Here is an 18,932-nt window from a genome sequence, read left to right as displayed (position 1 = left end):
TGGCTTGGCTCCTCTCTAACGCGTTTCATGCTCATGCACATTTTCAAAGGGAGCGTGCCATAGCCAGAAGGTTACTTTTATATGGTGCCGCGCGCATGCACGGTTCGGCCATTAGACGCCATATTGGTGTAGTCGCGCATGCGTAGTAAGTCCGAAGATCGCCATATTAGTGGCGGAATTCGATAAAGCAACAAGGGAGAATGCACCTAATGCTAAATATCAAAACAATTGGTTACCATCATTAAATATATTGGAGCAATAAGGTAAACTCACAATGTGGGACCAAAAATAACAAGGATAACTCATCCCGATGACATAAGGATGAGGAAAAATACGTCCAGATTGAGATAACCTGGAAGTAACAGGGCCTCCATTTTCTTGAGGTCCTACAACATAACGATGTCTATTGCTAAAGGATCAGAATAGACAAATTAATATGTGATTATTGGTAATATGTATCCCCCAATGATAAATATAGTTATAAGGTGCGTATCTCCCTTATTAAAAGTTACAATAGCAAATCTTTAATAAAATCATAATAAGACAATAATATCCTTAAAATAATACACATATAAAAATTATAGAATATGATAAAAACGAAATCCAGATGTGTACCAACATGTGTATATATATAAAAAAGAAAACATGTAAGATAAAATAAACACATAATAAACATAATATAAATATGAATCCAAATATGACCATAGGTGAAATAAAAATCTCAAAAATATGTATGATAAGTAGGATAAAAATAAGAACACTCAAATGAGGGAAAATATTTAAAAGGTAATAATTAAAAAGTAAAAATAAAATAAGATAAGGCACTGGGATATATAAAAAGTAATGTAAACAGATAAATCACAAAAAATCAGAGACAGCTCAAAAATCAAAATCAAAATATAAAAATAAAAGACCAGTATACATATGAATGAAGGAGTTAAAATGTTAGAAAGTCTACACGTATGTGAAATATAAATATTAGCTTGCGTCGATGAAACAATTTATGTCAAGATCGATATTCAAGCCTTGTAGAACAAGTGAGCGTAGTTCAAAAATCCACTTTGTTTCCATCATGGATACAGTTCTACGTTTCTGCATTCCTCTCCAGTGTTGCTTGTTAATATCAATGCCCACGAATTTTAGACAGGATGGGTTCCTATTATGGATATCACGGAAATGCTTTGAGAGGGAATGTTCTTTATATCCTCTTTTGATGTTATATAAATGCTCCCTCAATCTGTCTCTGAGTCTTCTCGTTGTTCTCCCAATGTACTGTTTGCCACAAGAGCATTCCAAAAGGTAAACCACGTATGTGCTGTTGCAGGTAATGAGTGACCTTATGTCATACATCTTTCCTGTCACATTAGAGAAAAAGGAATTTATAGATTTTTTTATTATTTATTACAGGTACTTATATAGCGCCGTCAATTTACGCAGCGCTTTACATATATATTGTACATTCACATCAGTCCCTAACCCTCAAGGGGTGTACAATCTAAGGTCCCTAACTCACATTCATACATGCACATACTAGGGCCAATTTAGACAGGAGCCAATTAATCTGCCAGCATGTCTTTGGAGTGTGGGAAGAAACCGGAGTACCCGGAGAAAACCCACGCAGCCACAGGGAGAACATGGAAACTCCAGGCAGGTGGTGCCATGGTTGGGATTCGAACCAACGGCCCTAGTACTGCCAGGCGGAAGTTTATGAATTCCATTGTGAAGACATAACATGCATCTGTTGCATGGGTAAAAGCCTTTAAGGCCAAAAACAAATGATATTTGTTTAGGGGGGTTGACCACATTTGGGGCTAGGGTGTGCCTTAACGAAGGTGCTTTGCGATATGTGATCTCCGGTAAAGCATTACCTAATACAGGGTCGTTCTTAAGGATGGCCCAATTCTTTTTGGTGATTTTAGCGACCTCCTTATATTATACCTTATTAGATAAGAACCCTTTGGCACCCTATATAAAGACTCTGAGGAGTATCATTAAAAGATGCTTTGAGAATGGTATTATAAACAAGAAAGAGAAAGATTATCTCTGCCCAGCTGCTCCTAGACTACCTATTCTCTACGGCTTGCCTAAAGTTCACAAGGACCCTATTAATACTCCTGATAGGCCCATAGAAAGCGGCATAGGTTCCCTGTGCTCGCGGATCAGAGAATACATTGACTATTTTCTTCAGCCTTTGGTGTGTAATACCCCCGCTTTTCTTAAGGATACCAAGCAAATATTGATAGACTTTAAAGAGAGAAAACTCCACACTCCAGCATATCTGATTACAGCGGATGTGGTAGCTTTATATAGCAACATAAAACATGAAGATGGAATGGCTGCGGCAGAATTTTTACCTTAATACAGCCACAGATATCACAATGCCTCAGAGAAGTTTCATTCTTCAGCTTCTTAATTTCGCTATGAGCCACAACTACTTCTGGTTTTGTGATAAATACTATTTACAGACGACAGGCGTAGCAATGGGTGCTAAATTTGCCCCTAGTTTAGCCAACCTCTTTATGTCCAGATGGGAAGAGGATCTTATCTATGCTAGGGACTGGCCAGACCTTATATTTTATAGGCGCCATATAGATGATATACAGTTGTGTTCAAAATAATAGCAGTGTGTTGAAAAAAGTAAATAAAGCTCAAATCCAAAACTGCATTGGGAACACTACACATTCTATTCCAAATCAAAACATGAAGAAAAATATATCAAATTTGTGTTGTTCCACTAAAAAAAAATTGAAGAAAAGTGAATATTAGACTGTTCAAAAAAATAGCAGTGTTTGTATTCTTCTTTACAAACTCAAACATTCACTATATAAACTGAAAAATGTTTGAAGATTTTGCTTTCCTTTGAATCAATTAATATGTAGTTGTATAACCACTGTTTCTGAGAACTGCTGTACATCTGTGTTGCATGGAGTCAACCAACTTCTGGCACCTGTGAACAGGTATTCCAGCCGAGGATGATTGGACTACATTCCACAGTTCTTCTCTATTTCTTGGTTTTGCCTCAGAAACTGCATTTTTTATGTCACCCCTCAAGTTTTCTATTGTATTAAGATCCGGGTATTGGGCTGGCCACTCCATAATGTCAATCTTGATGGTCTGGAACCAAGATGTTGCACATTTACTGGTGTGTTTGGGGTCATTGTCTTGTTGGAACACCCATTGAAAGGGAATTTCCTCTTCAGCATAAGGCAGCATGACCTCTTCAAGTATTCTGATGTATTCAAACTGATCCATGATCCCTGGTATGCGATAAATAGGCCCAACACCGTAGTATGAGAAACATCCCCATATCATGATGCTTGCGCAACCATGCTTCACTGTCTTCACAGTGTACTGTGGCTTGAATTCAGTGTTTGGGGGTCGTCTGACAAACTGTCTCCGGCCACTAGACCCAAAAAGAACCATCTTACTTTCATCAGTCCACAAAATGTTGCGCCATTTCTCTTTAGGCCAGTCAATGTGCTCTTTGGCAAATTGTAACCTCTTCAGCACGTCTTTTTTTCAACAGTGGGACTTTGCAGGGGCTTCCTGCAGATAGCTTGGCTTCACATAGGCGTTTTCTAATTGTAACAGAACTCACAGGTAACTTTAGACCTTCTTTGATCTTTGTGGAGCTGATTGTTGGCTGAGTCCTTGCCATTTTGGCTATTCTTCTATCCATTCGAATGGTAGTTTTTCGCTTTCTTCCACATCTTTCAGGTTTTGGTTGCCATTTTAAAGCATTTGCGATCATTTTAGCTGAGCAGCCTATCATTTTCTGCACTTCTTTATATGTTTTCCCCTCTCCAATCAACTTTTTCTTGTTCAAACAATTTTATTAACAATAAACCGGAATGACACAAACAAGGAGACATCGTTAATGTATACTAGGCATTAAAGTGACAGTAGGACATAATAAAATAAATGAGGGTCAAGGCATTAATGCCTATACATTTCCAACGGAAACAGGTAAATAAAAATCAACAACAGATCACAATATGGTATCAGCCAAGCATAGCAATGTCTCCCAAGTGCATTAAAGAAATAGGGGGAAGTTTTGAGGGGGTCAGACAGGGGCGGAAGGGGGGGGAAGGGGAAGAACAACAACCATGACTCCATGAACATTCATCAAGTCCACAACAGCCCCTATGCGCTACGCACGAAGGGCTATTGACCATATCCTTGGCGTACAGTACAGAACTCAAGGGAGAAGCAGTGATTCGTCAAAGTTGGACGGGAGGAAGCGCTCTACCCAAGGGCTCCATATGCGCAGGAATTTAGGGATTGTGTCAAGAACTGTGGCTTCCACCTTTGTGTGTATCATGGCTTGTGTTATTCTGGTTTTGACGGCCGCGACACTTAGGGTGGGGGATTTCCAAGACTTCGCTATAACCTGTTTAGCCGCTGTCATGACTTGCATAAGGAGCTTGAATTGCGAGTTGGAGATGCCAGGAGGGCATTGATTGAGTAGGGCTGTTGTTGGGTCGGGCCGTATAGTGATAGTGCTAAATGTAGATATCATGGTGAAAATTTCATCCCAAAAGGTTCGGGCTACAGGACAGTCCCACCATATATGGTAATGTGTTCCCAGATCCGTACAGCCTCTGAAACAATTGGGCGAGTAATTAGGGGTAAATTTTGCGATTCTCGCTGGGACCAAGTACCAGCGGGTTAAAACTTTATAATTCGTTTCCAATGCTACAACATTCTGCGAAGACTATTTTGTGTTGGCCCAAATGTGGTCCCAATCAGACGGGTCGAATTTCTTACCTAGATCCACTTCCCATTTATGGGTATATAGAGGGGGGGACGTGGTGGTCGAAGTGGTGAAGAGTGAGTATAAGCAGGAGATAAGCCCACGTCTATGAGGGTCTTTGCAACACGCTCGTTCAAAGAGAGACATGGTGTCTGGCCGATTGGTTATTGTAGCGTAGGGGGCGTAAAAGTGTTGTAGCTGCAAGTATCTAAATATCTCGGAGGCCGGGAGGCTATGCGTTTCCCGCAGCGAGGCAAAGGATTTAAACTTATTCCTCCGTAGGAACTGATGCGTACGGAGCAAATTAGCAGAGGACCAGGCTTTGAATAAACGGGGTGTCTGCCATGCCGGGGGAAGAGCTGGGTTTCGTAGAAACGAGAGCATAGGATTATGTAGTGATTGGAGGAGATAATGGGTTTTCAGTTTATCCCATAAGGATAAAAAGTGAGAGGTGATGGGGTTGGTTATAGAGCGGCGGTCTATTGGCCTCAACCAGAGTAGGTTAGCGGTGGATAAGGGATCACATTCTATTGATTCAAGTGCAACCCATTGAGGGATTTCAAAGGTTGCACGATATTTAGGTAATTGGGCTAAATGCGCTGCTTGATAATATTTGCCGATGTCGGGTAGGCCTAGACCTCCATCGAGTTTAGGGCGGTATAGGGTGGAGCGGGGTATACGAGGGCGAGCATTGCCCCATACATAGGAAAAGATGCGACGCTGTAGTGTGCGGAGGTAATGAGGGGGGACTGGGACTGGAAGGACTCTAAACAGATATAGAATTTTTGGGAGGATTGACATCTTGATAACTGCTATTCTGCCTAGCCATGCGAGGGGGAGGGAAGACCATTTGGACAGAAGAGCAGAAAGGTGGTTTAGCATCGGAAGATAGTTAGCTGCGTAAAGGTCTGATAACTTAGGAGTCAGTTTGATTCCCAAGAAAGGGATATGACACTGTGACCAAGGGAATGGTAAAATCTGTTTCAGATGCGTCAACTCTATAGGGGGGAGAGAAACGTTGAGTGCTGTAGATTTATTCGGGTTTATTATTAGACCAGAAAGCGAGCCAAACGCCTCGAGAAGCCGGAGTAGGGAGGGAGAGGAAGTCAACGGAGACGTGAGAAAGAGCAAGATGTCATCCGCAAAGAGACATAACTTATGGTGTGTGCCCCCTATCTCGAGTCCCCTGACATCCGGGTTAGCTCTAATTAAGAGGGCTACGGGCTCTATAGCCAGAGCAAAGAGCAAGGGGGACAGAGGGCAGCCCTGTCTTGTGCCTCTGGAGATCGGGAATTGAGCTGACCTGTGCCCCAGATACCTAATTCTGGCCGAAGGCTCTCGATACAGCGAGAAGATCCAGGTTAAGAAGTGTGGGCCAAAACCCCACCGATGCAAAATATAATCGAGGTATGGCCATGAGACTGTATCAAATGCTTTCCGAATATCTAGGGACAGGAAATATGTGGGAATATTACGAGATCTTGCTAAGTTTGCCAAAAGGGATGCACGTCTGATGTTATCTCCCGCTTGTCTAGTTGGGATAAAGCCCACTTGGTCATTATGAATTAGAGAGCCAATATACAGGTTAAGACGTGAAGAAAGGACTTTTGCTAGCAGTTTGATGTCAATGTTAAGGAGAGAGATTGGCCTATAATTGGACCACTGCGTGTCATCAGAATTCGGCTTTGGGATCATTGAAATGTTCGCTTGCACTGTTTCATGATTGAAGATTTGGCCAGATAGTAAAGCGTTAAAAGCATTAGTGAGGATAGGTGTGAGGAGATGAGCAAATTTTTTATAGTAAGTGGTTGAGAAGCCATCTGGCCCTGGGCGTTTACGTAGCTTTAGACTTTTAATAGCGTCTAAGGTTTCGGCTGGGGAGATGGGTCGTTCAAGTGCCACCAACTGGCACTCTGAGAGTTTCGGGAAAGAAATGGAAGTTAAAAGGGTATCAGGTTGTGCGGGGTCGAAAGGTGTGGAAGAGGAGTAAAGCTGTGACAAGTGTTTATGGAACGTCCGTAGAATGTGTTCCGGGTTACTAGTGAGGTTGCCAGAGGAGGTGCGTATCCTGATAGGTTTAGTGAGCTGGTCGAGCCTGCGAAGTGAGAGAGCCAGGAATGTGTTGGGTTTATTTGCCCTAGTATAGTATTTGTGCCTAGATCTACGGAGTGAGAGTTCCGCTTGGTCTGTGAGAAAGAGATCTAGGGCCAATCTAGATCGCTCCAGGGCTTCACGGTTGGCAGGCGTAGGAGCCGCCTGGAAGGCTTGATGAGAACGATCATAGGTTTGCTCCAGTAGGAGACGTTGTTGCCTTTTGGTTTTATTTAAGAAGGATGCTTTGCTAATGCAACACCCTCGCAATACCGGTTTGTGCGCTTCCCATAGCAGGAGAGGGGAAATATCAGGTGACTGATTAAGAGAAAAATAGTCTTTAAGGGCTGCTTCTATTTCTAGACAGTGAGCTGGGTTTGCAAGCAAGTTATCATTAATGATCCAAGAGGATTCAGCGGGGGATGGGGCCAACGAAGCCATAGATGTGAACACGGCGCAATGGTCAGACCAGGGGATGGGAATTATTTCAGAAGTCAAAAGCCGGGGGGAAGAGGCGGTGGTGACGAAAATATCATCTATCCTAGAGAATGACCGATGGGGGTGAGAATAGAAGGTGTATTGGCGTTCGTTTGGTCGGGTTGAGTTCTCGCCATGAGTCTATCAAAGAATAACGTTGTAGTATGGATTGGAAGGTTTGTTTAGAAGCAGGGATAGGAGATGGTTGAGGAGATTTGTCGAGAAAGGGATATATTACACTGTTAGAGTCTCCGCCAACAATTAAAGTTCCGCGTTTATGGTGGTCTATAACCGAGAGTATGTGTGAAAGGAATGGTAAAGGGTCTTGGTTTGGGGCATAGTATGCAACAATGGTGACATCTACGTCAAGGAGTTGCCCTACTAACAGGAGGTAACGACCCTCCGGGTCTTTGATTTCGGTGCATGGCGTGAAAGGTGTTGCGCGATGGAAGGCAATCAGTACCCCCCTACGTTTGGCGGTGGCAGAGGCTGTATAGACCTGAGGATATCGAGGACCAAAAAACTTAGGAGTGGAGTTGGTAGTAAAGTGTGTTTCCTGAAGACAGACCACGTGGGCTTTAAGTGTAGCGAAGGTTTGGAAAGCCTTATTACGTTTCTGCGGGATATTGAGGCCCTGAACATTCAGGGTAAGGACATTTAATGAGCCCATGGGGAAAGTGCATAGTGGTTTGGATAGCATGGCATCACCGCCCAGGGTGGAGCCTGACGATTACTGCGGGGGATAAGATTGTTGCGGAGTATGTTGTGCAAGGTCATGGAGTCATGTTGGAGGGAGGGAAGAGGGGTACGGTAGGAGAGAGGTAATAGGAAAGAAGGGGTGTAGGAGGCCATTTAAGGCCTAAAATGGTGGGCTCCCAAGGACACCCTGGATCAGGGTGATCTAGGGAGCAATAGTAGCCCAAGTGTTATTAAATAACCAATAACACAGGGGCTAAGGTGGAGTGTGCAGGTACGCGGACCGTAAGGGTGACAGCAATGTAATTATTAAATGATGGCAAGGTCCCGGTAGAAAAAACAGGTATATTAAAAAAAAAGAAACATTCGAAAAAATCAGGGCATCCCAGACTCAGACGGCACTAGTAGTGCAAGTGAAACCTCATGGGTGCCGGGGTACGACATCGCATGCCGTCAAAGCCTAGGCTCCCAGATATAAACTAATATGGAACCCAGGAGGGGGGGTGCAGAACAATCCCCATGTTGTGGGGCAATCCAAGATTTAATGGGTAGAGGGAGAGAGAATATTAACGGTGTTAACCGTGATGATAATGATAACCAAAAGAATATATCGTATGGTGTGTGCGGCAAAAATAGGGGGGAAAAAGAAGGATAAACGTGGGACATAGTTCAGTCCATGGTATCTTGTGAGGAAAGGCCTGGAGACGAAAAACGCCCTCTCTTGTGGAAGTTGAATTGACCTTCAGTTGTACGCGCGGGGAAGGACTTCCGCGGCGAGCTGGATGTGGACCTCCGCTTGGCGCTTTCTGAAGGTGTCGCTGGGGGATGTAGTTGCAGGGTCCGCAGGGTGTCTAAAAGGTCCTCCGGAGTCTTGCAGGTGTAATCCCGAGACTGGTGTCGGAATCGCACTGCCAAAGGGAAGCTCCACCTATATTGTATTGCATGTTGTTGAAGTACTTGTAGGTGAGGTTTCATAGCCCTGCGCTTGGCGATGGTTGTGGGGCATAGATCCTGGAATAATTGGTAGGTATGACCTTGGAACTGTAGAGATTCTGCGTTACGGGCAGCTTGTAGAAGTTGCTCCTTGGTACGGAAAAAGTGAAGCTTGGCTATAATGTCACGTGGCGGACCGTCATTGCGTCGTGGTGCTAACGCCCTGTGAACTCTATCCAATTCCAATCTATCGATTGGGATAGCTGGGGCAAGCTCTTGGAACAGAGCTGTTATCGTTGATTAAACATCAACGATCGTTTCCGGAAGGCCACGGATACGTAGATTTGAGCGCCGTGCTCGGTTTTCAAAGTCCTCTAGTCGTGTCAATAAAGTTGCGTTTTCGTCACGCAGGAGATCAAGGTCATCCGTATGCGTCTGAAGTGAGGCGTCAAGACCGTCCACCCTCTGTTCTAGGTCCGCAGTGCATTGTCCTAGCTCACGGTGGATGGGGGGACCTGGTGCCGGGGTGCCCCTTTGACCATATTGCAGCTTTTAATGGGGGGGGGCTGTTATTCTTATCTCAGCCCCCCCTGCTCTCTCTCCTCTGCCTCCGTGTAGCGTGGGCAGCGGTGGGCGGGCCTATAGACGGCTCACTGCAGGGACGGAGTCCCTTGTTGGATTTCTCCGACTTGCCGCGGAGGATCCGCCTCAGACCAGGGCGGATCAGACCCTGGAAGGATTGCCACAGGGACCGGGTCCCCTCCTTGTGTATTGCGGGCCGGGACCCGCTGCTTCCAGGCACTGTCACCCGACGGGGAGACGGAGCCTCAGCGGGACATGTTCTTCCCGCCGGCCGCGCATGCGCACTCCTCCAATCAACGTTTTAATCAAGGTACGCTGTTCTTCTGAACAATGACTGGAACGACCCATTTTCCTTCAGAATTTCAGGGAGAAATGCACTGTAACCAGCATGTACAACATTTGCTGCATTCCTTCCTTAAATAAGGGCAATAATTGCCACCTGTTTTTCAAAGAATGAATGACCTCACTAATAGAACTCCACACTGCTATTATTTTGAACATGCCACTTTCAATTAGTGATTCAATTACACAGAATAAGCAGCATGCATGTCATGACTGTTGGGTCTGTTGGATTTCTATTACTCTACTACACCTGCTAGCAAATTATTTGCCATGTAGAAATATAATTTCTACCAAAAACAGTGATTGATCAGGTTAGTGATGTCTGACTGCTATTATTTTGAACACAACTGTACTTTTACTTTGGCAGGGAGATGAATTCTCCCTTATCAATTTTTTCACTACCCTTATTTTTAATGATTTAAATATTAAACTTACCTACCAATATGACTATAGTGAAATCAACTTTTTAGATCTCACCCTTTTTAACAATGGCACTGGGATTTTTACCAAAACCTTTTTTAAGACCACAGATAAAAATAGTTATATCCCTATGGCCAGCTGGCATCATCCTAGTTGGTGAAGCAGTATTCCAAAGGGACAATTCCTCCGCTTACGCAGAAATTGCGACATGAAGGAAGATTTTGTATGACTCAGCTATTCTTGATAGAGAAATTAGAGAAGTTTGCGACTTGAATAGAGATGATCTCTTTGCCCGCAAAGATACCTCCAAACCGAATAAGTTTTGCCCCTTTATCACGAACCTCTCTGTACAATATAAGGAGGTCGCTAAAATCATCAAAAAGAATTGGGCCATCCTTAAGAATGACCCTGTATTAGGTAATGCTTTACCGGACCATCCGAAGATCATTGTCACGTACCTGATGGGAGACTGAAATGACGAGGTCGGCCTCACTTGTGTCACTAGCCCTGACCCACTGAAGTTGGAACAGAGGGAGTCTAGGACCCAGGGGAACAAGAGTGCCAGTAGTTGTTTGCAGCTATAGTAGATGATGACCTTGGAAGACTGATGATCCTCTGATTCAGGCACAGTGGTAACATGCAGAGCTGGTTTTGTAGATCGCCAGGTGTGCACCAGAGCAAGGCAGGAAGCGAGAGGAAGAGACAGGAGCAGTGTCATAGGAATAGCCAGGGTCATCAACAGGCGGACAGCAAGGTACAGAATCAGAAGCAAAGCCGAAGTCAGAAACCAGTATCAATCAAGAGAGCACTCAGAGTCAGGTGAGGAACAAGCCGGGTCAGCAACAAGGGAATCACACAGGAACAAGCAGGACACGGGGGAGATGAAGACCAGTCAGCACTCAGCACAGGCAAAGGCACCTTTTAAATAGTCCGTCTGGCGCCAATCTTCATCGTGCGTGATCGTGTAATTTCTGTGCACATGCGCACGACTATTCACCAGCCGTCTCACGGGAATTCCCTTACATTGCCCACTAAGGCTCGTTTTTCAGGGTGAAGATGGAGATAGGCTTGAACTAACCGTGGAACATGGACATTAGCGGATGGTTCCCAGGAATTATCCTCTGGATCATAGCCTTTCCATTTGATGAGAAACTGGGTATGACCTCCCCTCTTTCTACAATCCAGGATAGCCTCCACCTCGTATTCTTCATTACCTTCGACCAGCAGTGGAGCAGGAGTCTCCGGATCTCGATTGGGAAATCCACTTGGAATATGTGGTTTTAACAGGTAGATATGGAAAACCGGATGAATCTTCATATTTGTAGGTAGCAAATATACAAGCAACAGGGTTAATTTTTCTCTTAATAGTAAATGGTCCCAGGTACCTTGGACCAAGCTTCCTTGAAGAAGGACAGTTCAATTTTAGGTTTGTCGTAGATAACCAGACTTTATCTCCTGGTTTCAGATTTAGGTTGCCCCTTCTCTTTCTGTCAAAGAACTTTTTGTTACTCGCTTGAGCTTCTAAAATAGTCTTTTGCAGTACTTGACCATTCCTACTGAGGAAATCCATCCTTTCCTGTACTGCCGGGACAGCAGGTTCCACCGGAATTTCAGGAAGAAAGGAGGGTTGATATCCATAGTTGGAGTAAAAAGGAGACTGGTAGCAGAGTGAATGGAGTTGTTGTATGCAAATTCCGCTAATGGAAGGAGAGATACCCAGTCATCCTGCAAATATGATGAGAAACATCGGAGATATTGTTCCAGAGACTGGTTTGTCCATTTGTTTGTGGGTGGTATGCGGAAGAGAAGCGTAGTTCGATCTCTAATGCCTCACACAGAGCTTTCCAGAATTTAGACGTAAACTGTACTCCTCGATCGGAGACTATGTTGTTAGGAACACCATGCAATCTTACCATCTCTCTGATGAAGGCAGAAGCAGTTTCAGCGGCAGAAGGAGTCCCTTTCAAGGGAACGAAGTGGGCCATTTTTGATAGGCGGTCAACCACTACAAAAATAGTGGTGAATCCCTCAGACGGGGGGAGCTCAACAATCCAATCCATAGAAATCATACTCCATGGTTTTTCAGGTACTGGCAGAGATTCCAATAGGCCCCAGGTCTTGGCTTTATCAGATTTGTTTCGAAGACATACGGAGCAAGATCTAACATAGTTCTGGCAGTCTTTCAGCGAGTTTGGCCACCAAAAGGAACGGGAGACCAAATCTGAGGTCTTGTGGATCCCAAAGTGACCCGCTAAAGGGTGATCATGACATCTTTTGAGGATGAGAGTCCTGAGTTGTTCCGGTACGAAAATTTGTTCCTTGTGAAGATACAGACCATCTCTTAGCTGAAGATGCATCTCTAAGGGGGGTGGATGATCATCCACCACTTCTCTTATTTGTGCTACAAGGTCGGTTTGCAAAAGTAAGAAATTCTTAGCTGGCAGAATCGTGTCAGGTTCAGATTGTATATTTGGATTGTGAAACATACGTGAGAGTGCATCTGGCTTACCTTCTTTGATCCTGGATGGTATGTTACATAAAAGACAAAGCAGGAGAAGAACAGTGCCCATCTTGCCTGTCATGGCCTTAGACGTTTTGCCGTTCTCAAGTATTCTAGATTCTTATGATCCGTGAAAATGAGGATAGGATGGGAAGCTCCCTCTAGTAAGTAGCGCCATTCTTCAAGTGCTGCCTTGATGGCCAATAGCTCTCTGTCTCCTACGTCATAATTCCTTTCAGAGGCATTTAGCTTTCTAAAGAAGAAAGCAACGGGGTGCAGAATGGATTTGAGTCCCTGTCGTTGTGACAATATGGCTCCCACAGCATTTTCAGAAGCGTCTACTTCTAAGACAAAGGCTAAAGCAGGATCTGGGTACTTCAGGATAGGTGCAGAGGTGAACAAAGTCTTTAATTGTTCAAAGGCGACTTGAGCCTCAGGAGTCCACCTGAAAGTAACATGTTGCCTAGTTAGCTGTGTCACTGGTGCAATGATCCCTGAAAAGTTCTTAATAAACTTTCTGTAAAAGTTTGTGAAGCTCACAAAACATTGCACTGCTTTCCTGTCCTTTGGAATGGGCCATTCTAGTAGGGAGGTCACCTTTTGGGGATCCATAGCAATGCCACCAGGAGTGATCACAAGTCCGAGGAACTGAATAGTACGTTTCTCGAGCTCACATTTCTCAGCTTTGGCATAGAGGTGATGTTGGCGTAATCTCTCCAGAATTTTCTTTACATGATCCCGGTGTTGTTCCATTGAGCTGGAAAAGACTAGGATGTCATCCAAGTAAACGATAATAAACAGATCAAGAAAGTCCCGAAATATATCATTCACAAAGTGTTGGAATGTTGCTGGGGCATTACAGAGATCAAAGGGCATCACCAGGTACTCAAAATGCCCAAAGCGTGTTCGAAAGGCAGTCTTCCATTCATCCCCTTCGCAAATTCTAACTAAATTGTAAGCGCCCCTCAGATCCAGTTTTGAAAAGACACATGCCTCTCGTAGCCTTTGGAATAATTCAGGAGTTAGAGGACGAGGATAGTGATTGTTGACAGTTATTTTATTCAGATCACGATAGTCAACACAAGGTTGGAGGGTATGATCCTTCTTCTCGACAAAGAAAATGCCAGCTCCCGCTGGTGAAGTAGAGGGCCAAATAAACCCTTTTTCCAACCTCTCATCAATATAACTCCGGAGGACCTCTAATTCTAATTCGGATAGGGGGTAAATTCGCCCAAAAGGAATTTCGGCACCGGCAGAAGCTCAATAGGACAATCATAAGAGCGGTGTGGAGGAAGAGCATTGGCACTCTTCTTGTTAAATACATCCAGGTAATCATGGTAAGCAACAGGAACGAGTTTCATTGTCTCAGAGTCAGGTTGAATAATAAGCAGAGGAGTTGCTGTACCTGGTTCCTTAGGAATGCAGTGGTTCAGGCAGTATTCGGAGGGGAAAAGGATCTCCCCAGACAACCAATTGATAGATGGGTTGTGTGCTTTTAGCCATGGTATGCGGAGAATGACTAGAAATATTAGAGAATTCTAGCCTGGTTGGTACCCCCACTCGGGCAAGCTCATCTTTCAGGGTGTTAAAAAGGCCAAGGCGGAACTGGTAGCGGAGAGCAGACTCATTCCATTGAGTGTCGGAACTCCATATACGGAACTCAGTAACATATTCCTCTATAGGCCTTTGGCCGTGCTGTAGCTTGGGATCAGCATAGAGCTGTGACATTGCTGAGAAAAACGTGTCCATCGAAGTTAGAGCCAAGTCATGCTCACAAAGGTGGTATGCCCAGGATTGGGGTTCATTCTTAAGGAGTGAGATAATGAATCCCACTTTGGTGCTTTGTGATGCAAAAGTTCTTGGAAGCAGGGAAAAATATAGCTCGCAGGAGTTGCGAAAGGTTCGGAACTTCCTGCGGTCTCCTGCGAAAAGCTCAGGTGTTGGCACCCGGGGTTCCGGTAGGGGAGAAGGTCCAAGAATCATACTGAGCTCTGTCTGAGTACTGAGACTGCAGAGAACCCTGTGGCTGTGGAGGCATTAGACTAGGGTGGTAGTTGACTCTCCAGATGCTCAAGGTTTCTTTGCAGACTTTGCACCAAATAAGATAAGGCAGAGACTGATTGACAGATGTCCCCCATTGCAGAGGATTCCCTTTCAGACTCCATCATTGGCTGACTGGTACTGTCACGTACCTGATGGGAGACTGAAATGACGAGGTCGGCCTCACTTGTGTCACTAGCCCTGACCCCACTGGAGTTGGAACAGAGGTAGTCTAGGACCCAGGGGAACAAGAGCGCCAGTAGTTGTTGTTTGCAGCTCTTGTAGATGATGACCTTGGAAGACTGATGATCCTCTGATTCAGGCACAGTGGTAACATGCAGAGCTGGTTTTGTAGATCGCCAGATGTGCACCAGAGCAAGGCAGGAAGCGAGAGGAAGAGACAGGAGCAGTCATAGGAATAGCCAGGGTCATCAACAGGCGGACAGCAAGGTACAGAAGCAAAGCCGAAGTCAGGAGCAGAGCCGAAGTCAAGAACCAGTATCAATCAAGAGAGCACTCAGAGTCAGGTGAGGAACAAGCTGGGTCAGCAACAAGGGAATCACACAGGAACAAGCAGGACACGGGGGAGCTGAAGACCAGTCAGCACTCAGCACAGGCACCTTTTAAATAGTCCGTCTGGCGCCAATCTTCATCCTGCGCGTGTGTGATCGTGCATTTCTGTGCACATGGGCACGTCTATTCACCAGCCGTCTCACGGGAATTCCCTTGCAATCACATATCGCAAAGCACCTTCGTTAAGGCACACCCTAGCCCCACATGTGGTCAACCCCCCTAAACATATATCATTTGGTTTTGGCCTTAAAGGCTTTTACCCATGCAACAGATTCATGTTATGTCTTCACAATGGAATTCATAAAAAAAAATCACACTTTTGCTCTTATGTGACAGGAAAGATGTATGATATAAGGTCACTCATTACCTGCAACAGCATGTACGTGGTTTACCTTTTGGAATGCTCTTGTGGCAAACAGTACATTGGAAGAACAACTAGAAGAATCAGAGACAGATTGAGGGAGCATTTATATAACATCAAAAGAGGATATAAAGAACATTCCCTCTCAAAGCATTTCTGTGATTTCCATAATAGGAACCCATCCTGTCTAAAATTCGTGGGCACTGATATCAAGCAACACTGGAGAGGAATGCACAAATGTAGAACTGTATCCATGATGGAAACAAAGTGGATTTTTGAACTACACTCACTTGTTCCACAAGGCTTGAATGACGATCTTGACATAAATTGTTTCATCGACACAAGCTAATATTTATATTTCACATATGTGTAGACTTTCTAACATTTTACCTCCCTCATTCATATGTATACTGGTCTTTCATTTTTATATTTTTATTTTAATTTTTGAGCTGTCTCCGATTTTTATGATTTATCTGTTTACTTGACTTTCTATATATCCCAGTGCCTTATCTTATTTTATTTTTACTTTTTAATTATTACCTTTTAAATATTTTCCCTCATTTGAGTGTTCTTATTTTTATCCTACTTATCATACATATTTTTGAGATTTTTATTTCACCTATGGTCATATTTGGATTCATATTTATATTATGTTTATTTTATCTTACGTTTTCTTTTTTATATATACACACGTTGGTACACATCTGGATTTCGTTTTTATCATATTCTATAATTTTGTATATGTATACGATTTTAAGGATATTATTGTCTTATTATGTTTTTATTAAAGATTTACTATTGTAACTTGTAACTTTTAACAAGGGAGATACGCACCTTATAACTATATTTATCATTGGGGATACATATTACCAATAATCACATATTAATTTGTCTATTCTGATCCTTTAGCAATAGACATCGTTATGTTGTAGGACCTCAAGAAAATGGAGGCCCTGTTACTTCCGGTTTATCTTAATCCGGACGTATTTTTAACCTCAACCTTATGTCATTGGGATGAGTTATCCTTGTTATTTTTGGTCCCATATTGTGAGTTTACCTTATTGCTCCAATATATTTAATAATGGTAACCGATTGTTCTGATATTTAGCATTAGCTGCTTTCACCCTTGTTGCTTTATCGAATTCCGCCACTAATACGGCCGTCTTCAGACTTACTACGCATGCGCGACTACACCAATATGGCGACTAATTGCCGAACCGTGCATGCGCGCGGCACCATATAAAAGTAACCTCCTGGCTATGGAACACTCCCTTTGAAAAAATGCATGAGCACGAAACGCATTAGAGGAGCCAAGCCAGTAATGTCACGCCACACGGGCCACGAGGAAGGCTGGCGGCCATCTTTGTTTCTGTTTACTGCCAGATGAGCCGGATGATCAACTGATGTGCAGACAAATGCCAGATGATCCCCGAGGTTACCCTTAGAATACTGATGACCAGGAATGGTTTATTTACTCAAATGTGCTTATAATTGCGCTTTCTGGTTAGTGCAATATACACTCATTTTCCTATCCACTGGAATCACGGAGTTCACCATTTATATATATATATATATATATATATATATATATATATATTGGATGTTTTCTATTTATGTTTATAATTTGTCACAATTGCACCTTATGCGTCATAGTGAGACGCTGTTATCACATTTACCCTAGTGCTCTATAGTGCACGTTCTTGATTTTATTACATTTACTGTTGTTTTATTAGATATTAGTATTTAAATCATTTGAATAGCGCTCCATTTTTGATTATGAAAGTAAGAATGTACATGCCTGCTGTGTCAAAATAAATATATAAATAAATGTTCTACTCCCGATAAAGGCATACATTTTCATGATATAATCTTCTATTCATAATCCCCTATAAACCATATTCCTCTGTTAACCCACCTATCCCCCAAATATTTAAAACATTCCTGCATGTTGTTGGGCAGACAGCTCAAGCAAAGCCGTGTCCTTTCTGCCTTTGATGTTGAGAGTTTATTAGCTAAAACACATCACTGAAACTGAAGATTGTTTAAAAATCTTTCACGGAGGACAATGAAGATATTGTTGGTTCATCATTACAACTGTAGAGGAGTTCATGTTGAGGCAGTAGGCAGATGCAATAAATAAAACAAACAAGTTCAATGTTACAATGTTTTAAATATACATGTTCTGGTGTATATTTACATGCAATACCGTGCACATACATTAAGAAAGTCATTTAAATGCATGTCAAATATGTACGTAAAATACGTGAAATTTTCATGGCAATGCATGCATATTAGAGAGCTGTGGTGTTTTTTATGCCTTTTGAAGCAATGTTGCATGATGTTAACAACATAGAATGGTGAAATGTACTGGAAACAAATATAAAGCATAGCATTGTGATTTTACACAGTAACACTGTAACAATTAAATCATTTGCTCTTCCTCTGCAGATTATATGGGAATCAGTTAGGAGATAAAGGTATAAAGAGTCTTCTGTGTGGCCTATCAGAGATTCTGATTACACAGCAGCAGATGGATACCAACTTATCATACAGCATACCATTTGTTCAGCTGTCAGAACTGGACATTGGAGGAAATCACTTGAGCGCTGAAGCACTCAGAACCGTGGCAGAATATCTAAAGCTGAACCCATTCCTAAAACACCTTGGCCTGGCCCATATCGCTGTACAAGCTCCCGCCGCCTGGCAGGAACTGTTTGATGCACTAAAAATAAACACAAACCTCACCCACCTCCTTTTGGATGAGAATGGCCTCGGTGACAGTGGAGCCAGACTGGTAGCAGAAGTTATACATGTAAATCGGTCCCTTGTCACTATTGACCTGGATGGCAATGACATCGGAGAGGAAGGGGGAGGAGCCATTGCAGAAAGTCTGTCATCCACTACAGACATGGCACTTAAAACTATAAGCTTAGATAACAACCATATCAGTGAAGGAATCATGGCAGCAATACAGAAAATACTAACGCTAAAGCACACAGATAAAGATGACTTTGTGGTTTAGTACAAGTAGAGAAAATGTATTTATGGCATTAGAAGATTTCTACTTAGGGTGCAACAATGGCAAAATATGTTTCATTGCTTAAAGACTGAGTTCACCTTTTCAAAAAGGAAAATAAATGCACATATTTTTGCAGGCAACAAAA

General features: G+C 43.2%; 1 protein-coding gene across 1 annotated transcript in view; it reads left to right on the top strand.

Moving 5' to 3' along the window:
- Positions 1–18,932, top strand: part of LOC149456323 (uncharacterized) — a 52,795-nt gene extending 33,863 nt beyond the window's left edge. Inside the window, exon 11 of the mRNA XM_089685168.1 lies at positions 18,217–18,932. Within this exon, the coding sequence (XP_089541294.1) occupies positions 18,217–18,790 (574 nt within the window). The 3' untranslated portion in view covers positions 18,791–18,932. The remainder of the gene's footprint in view (positions 1–18,216) is intronic.

This window comes from Staurois parvus, unplaced genomic scaffold, assembly GCF_062004578.1.
Source record: "Staurois parvus isolate SC_StPar_1 unplaced genomic scaffold, SC_StPar_1.0 ptg000365l, whole genome shotgun sequence".
NCBI lineage: Eukaryota > Metazoa > Chordata > Amphibia > Anura > Ranidae > Staurois > Staurois parvus.
Note: the sequence above shows the minus strand (reverse complement) of the source record. Positions and strands in the feature narration are given on the sequence as shown.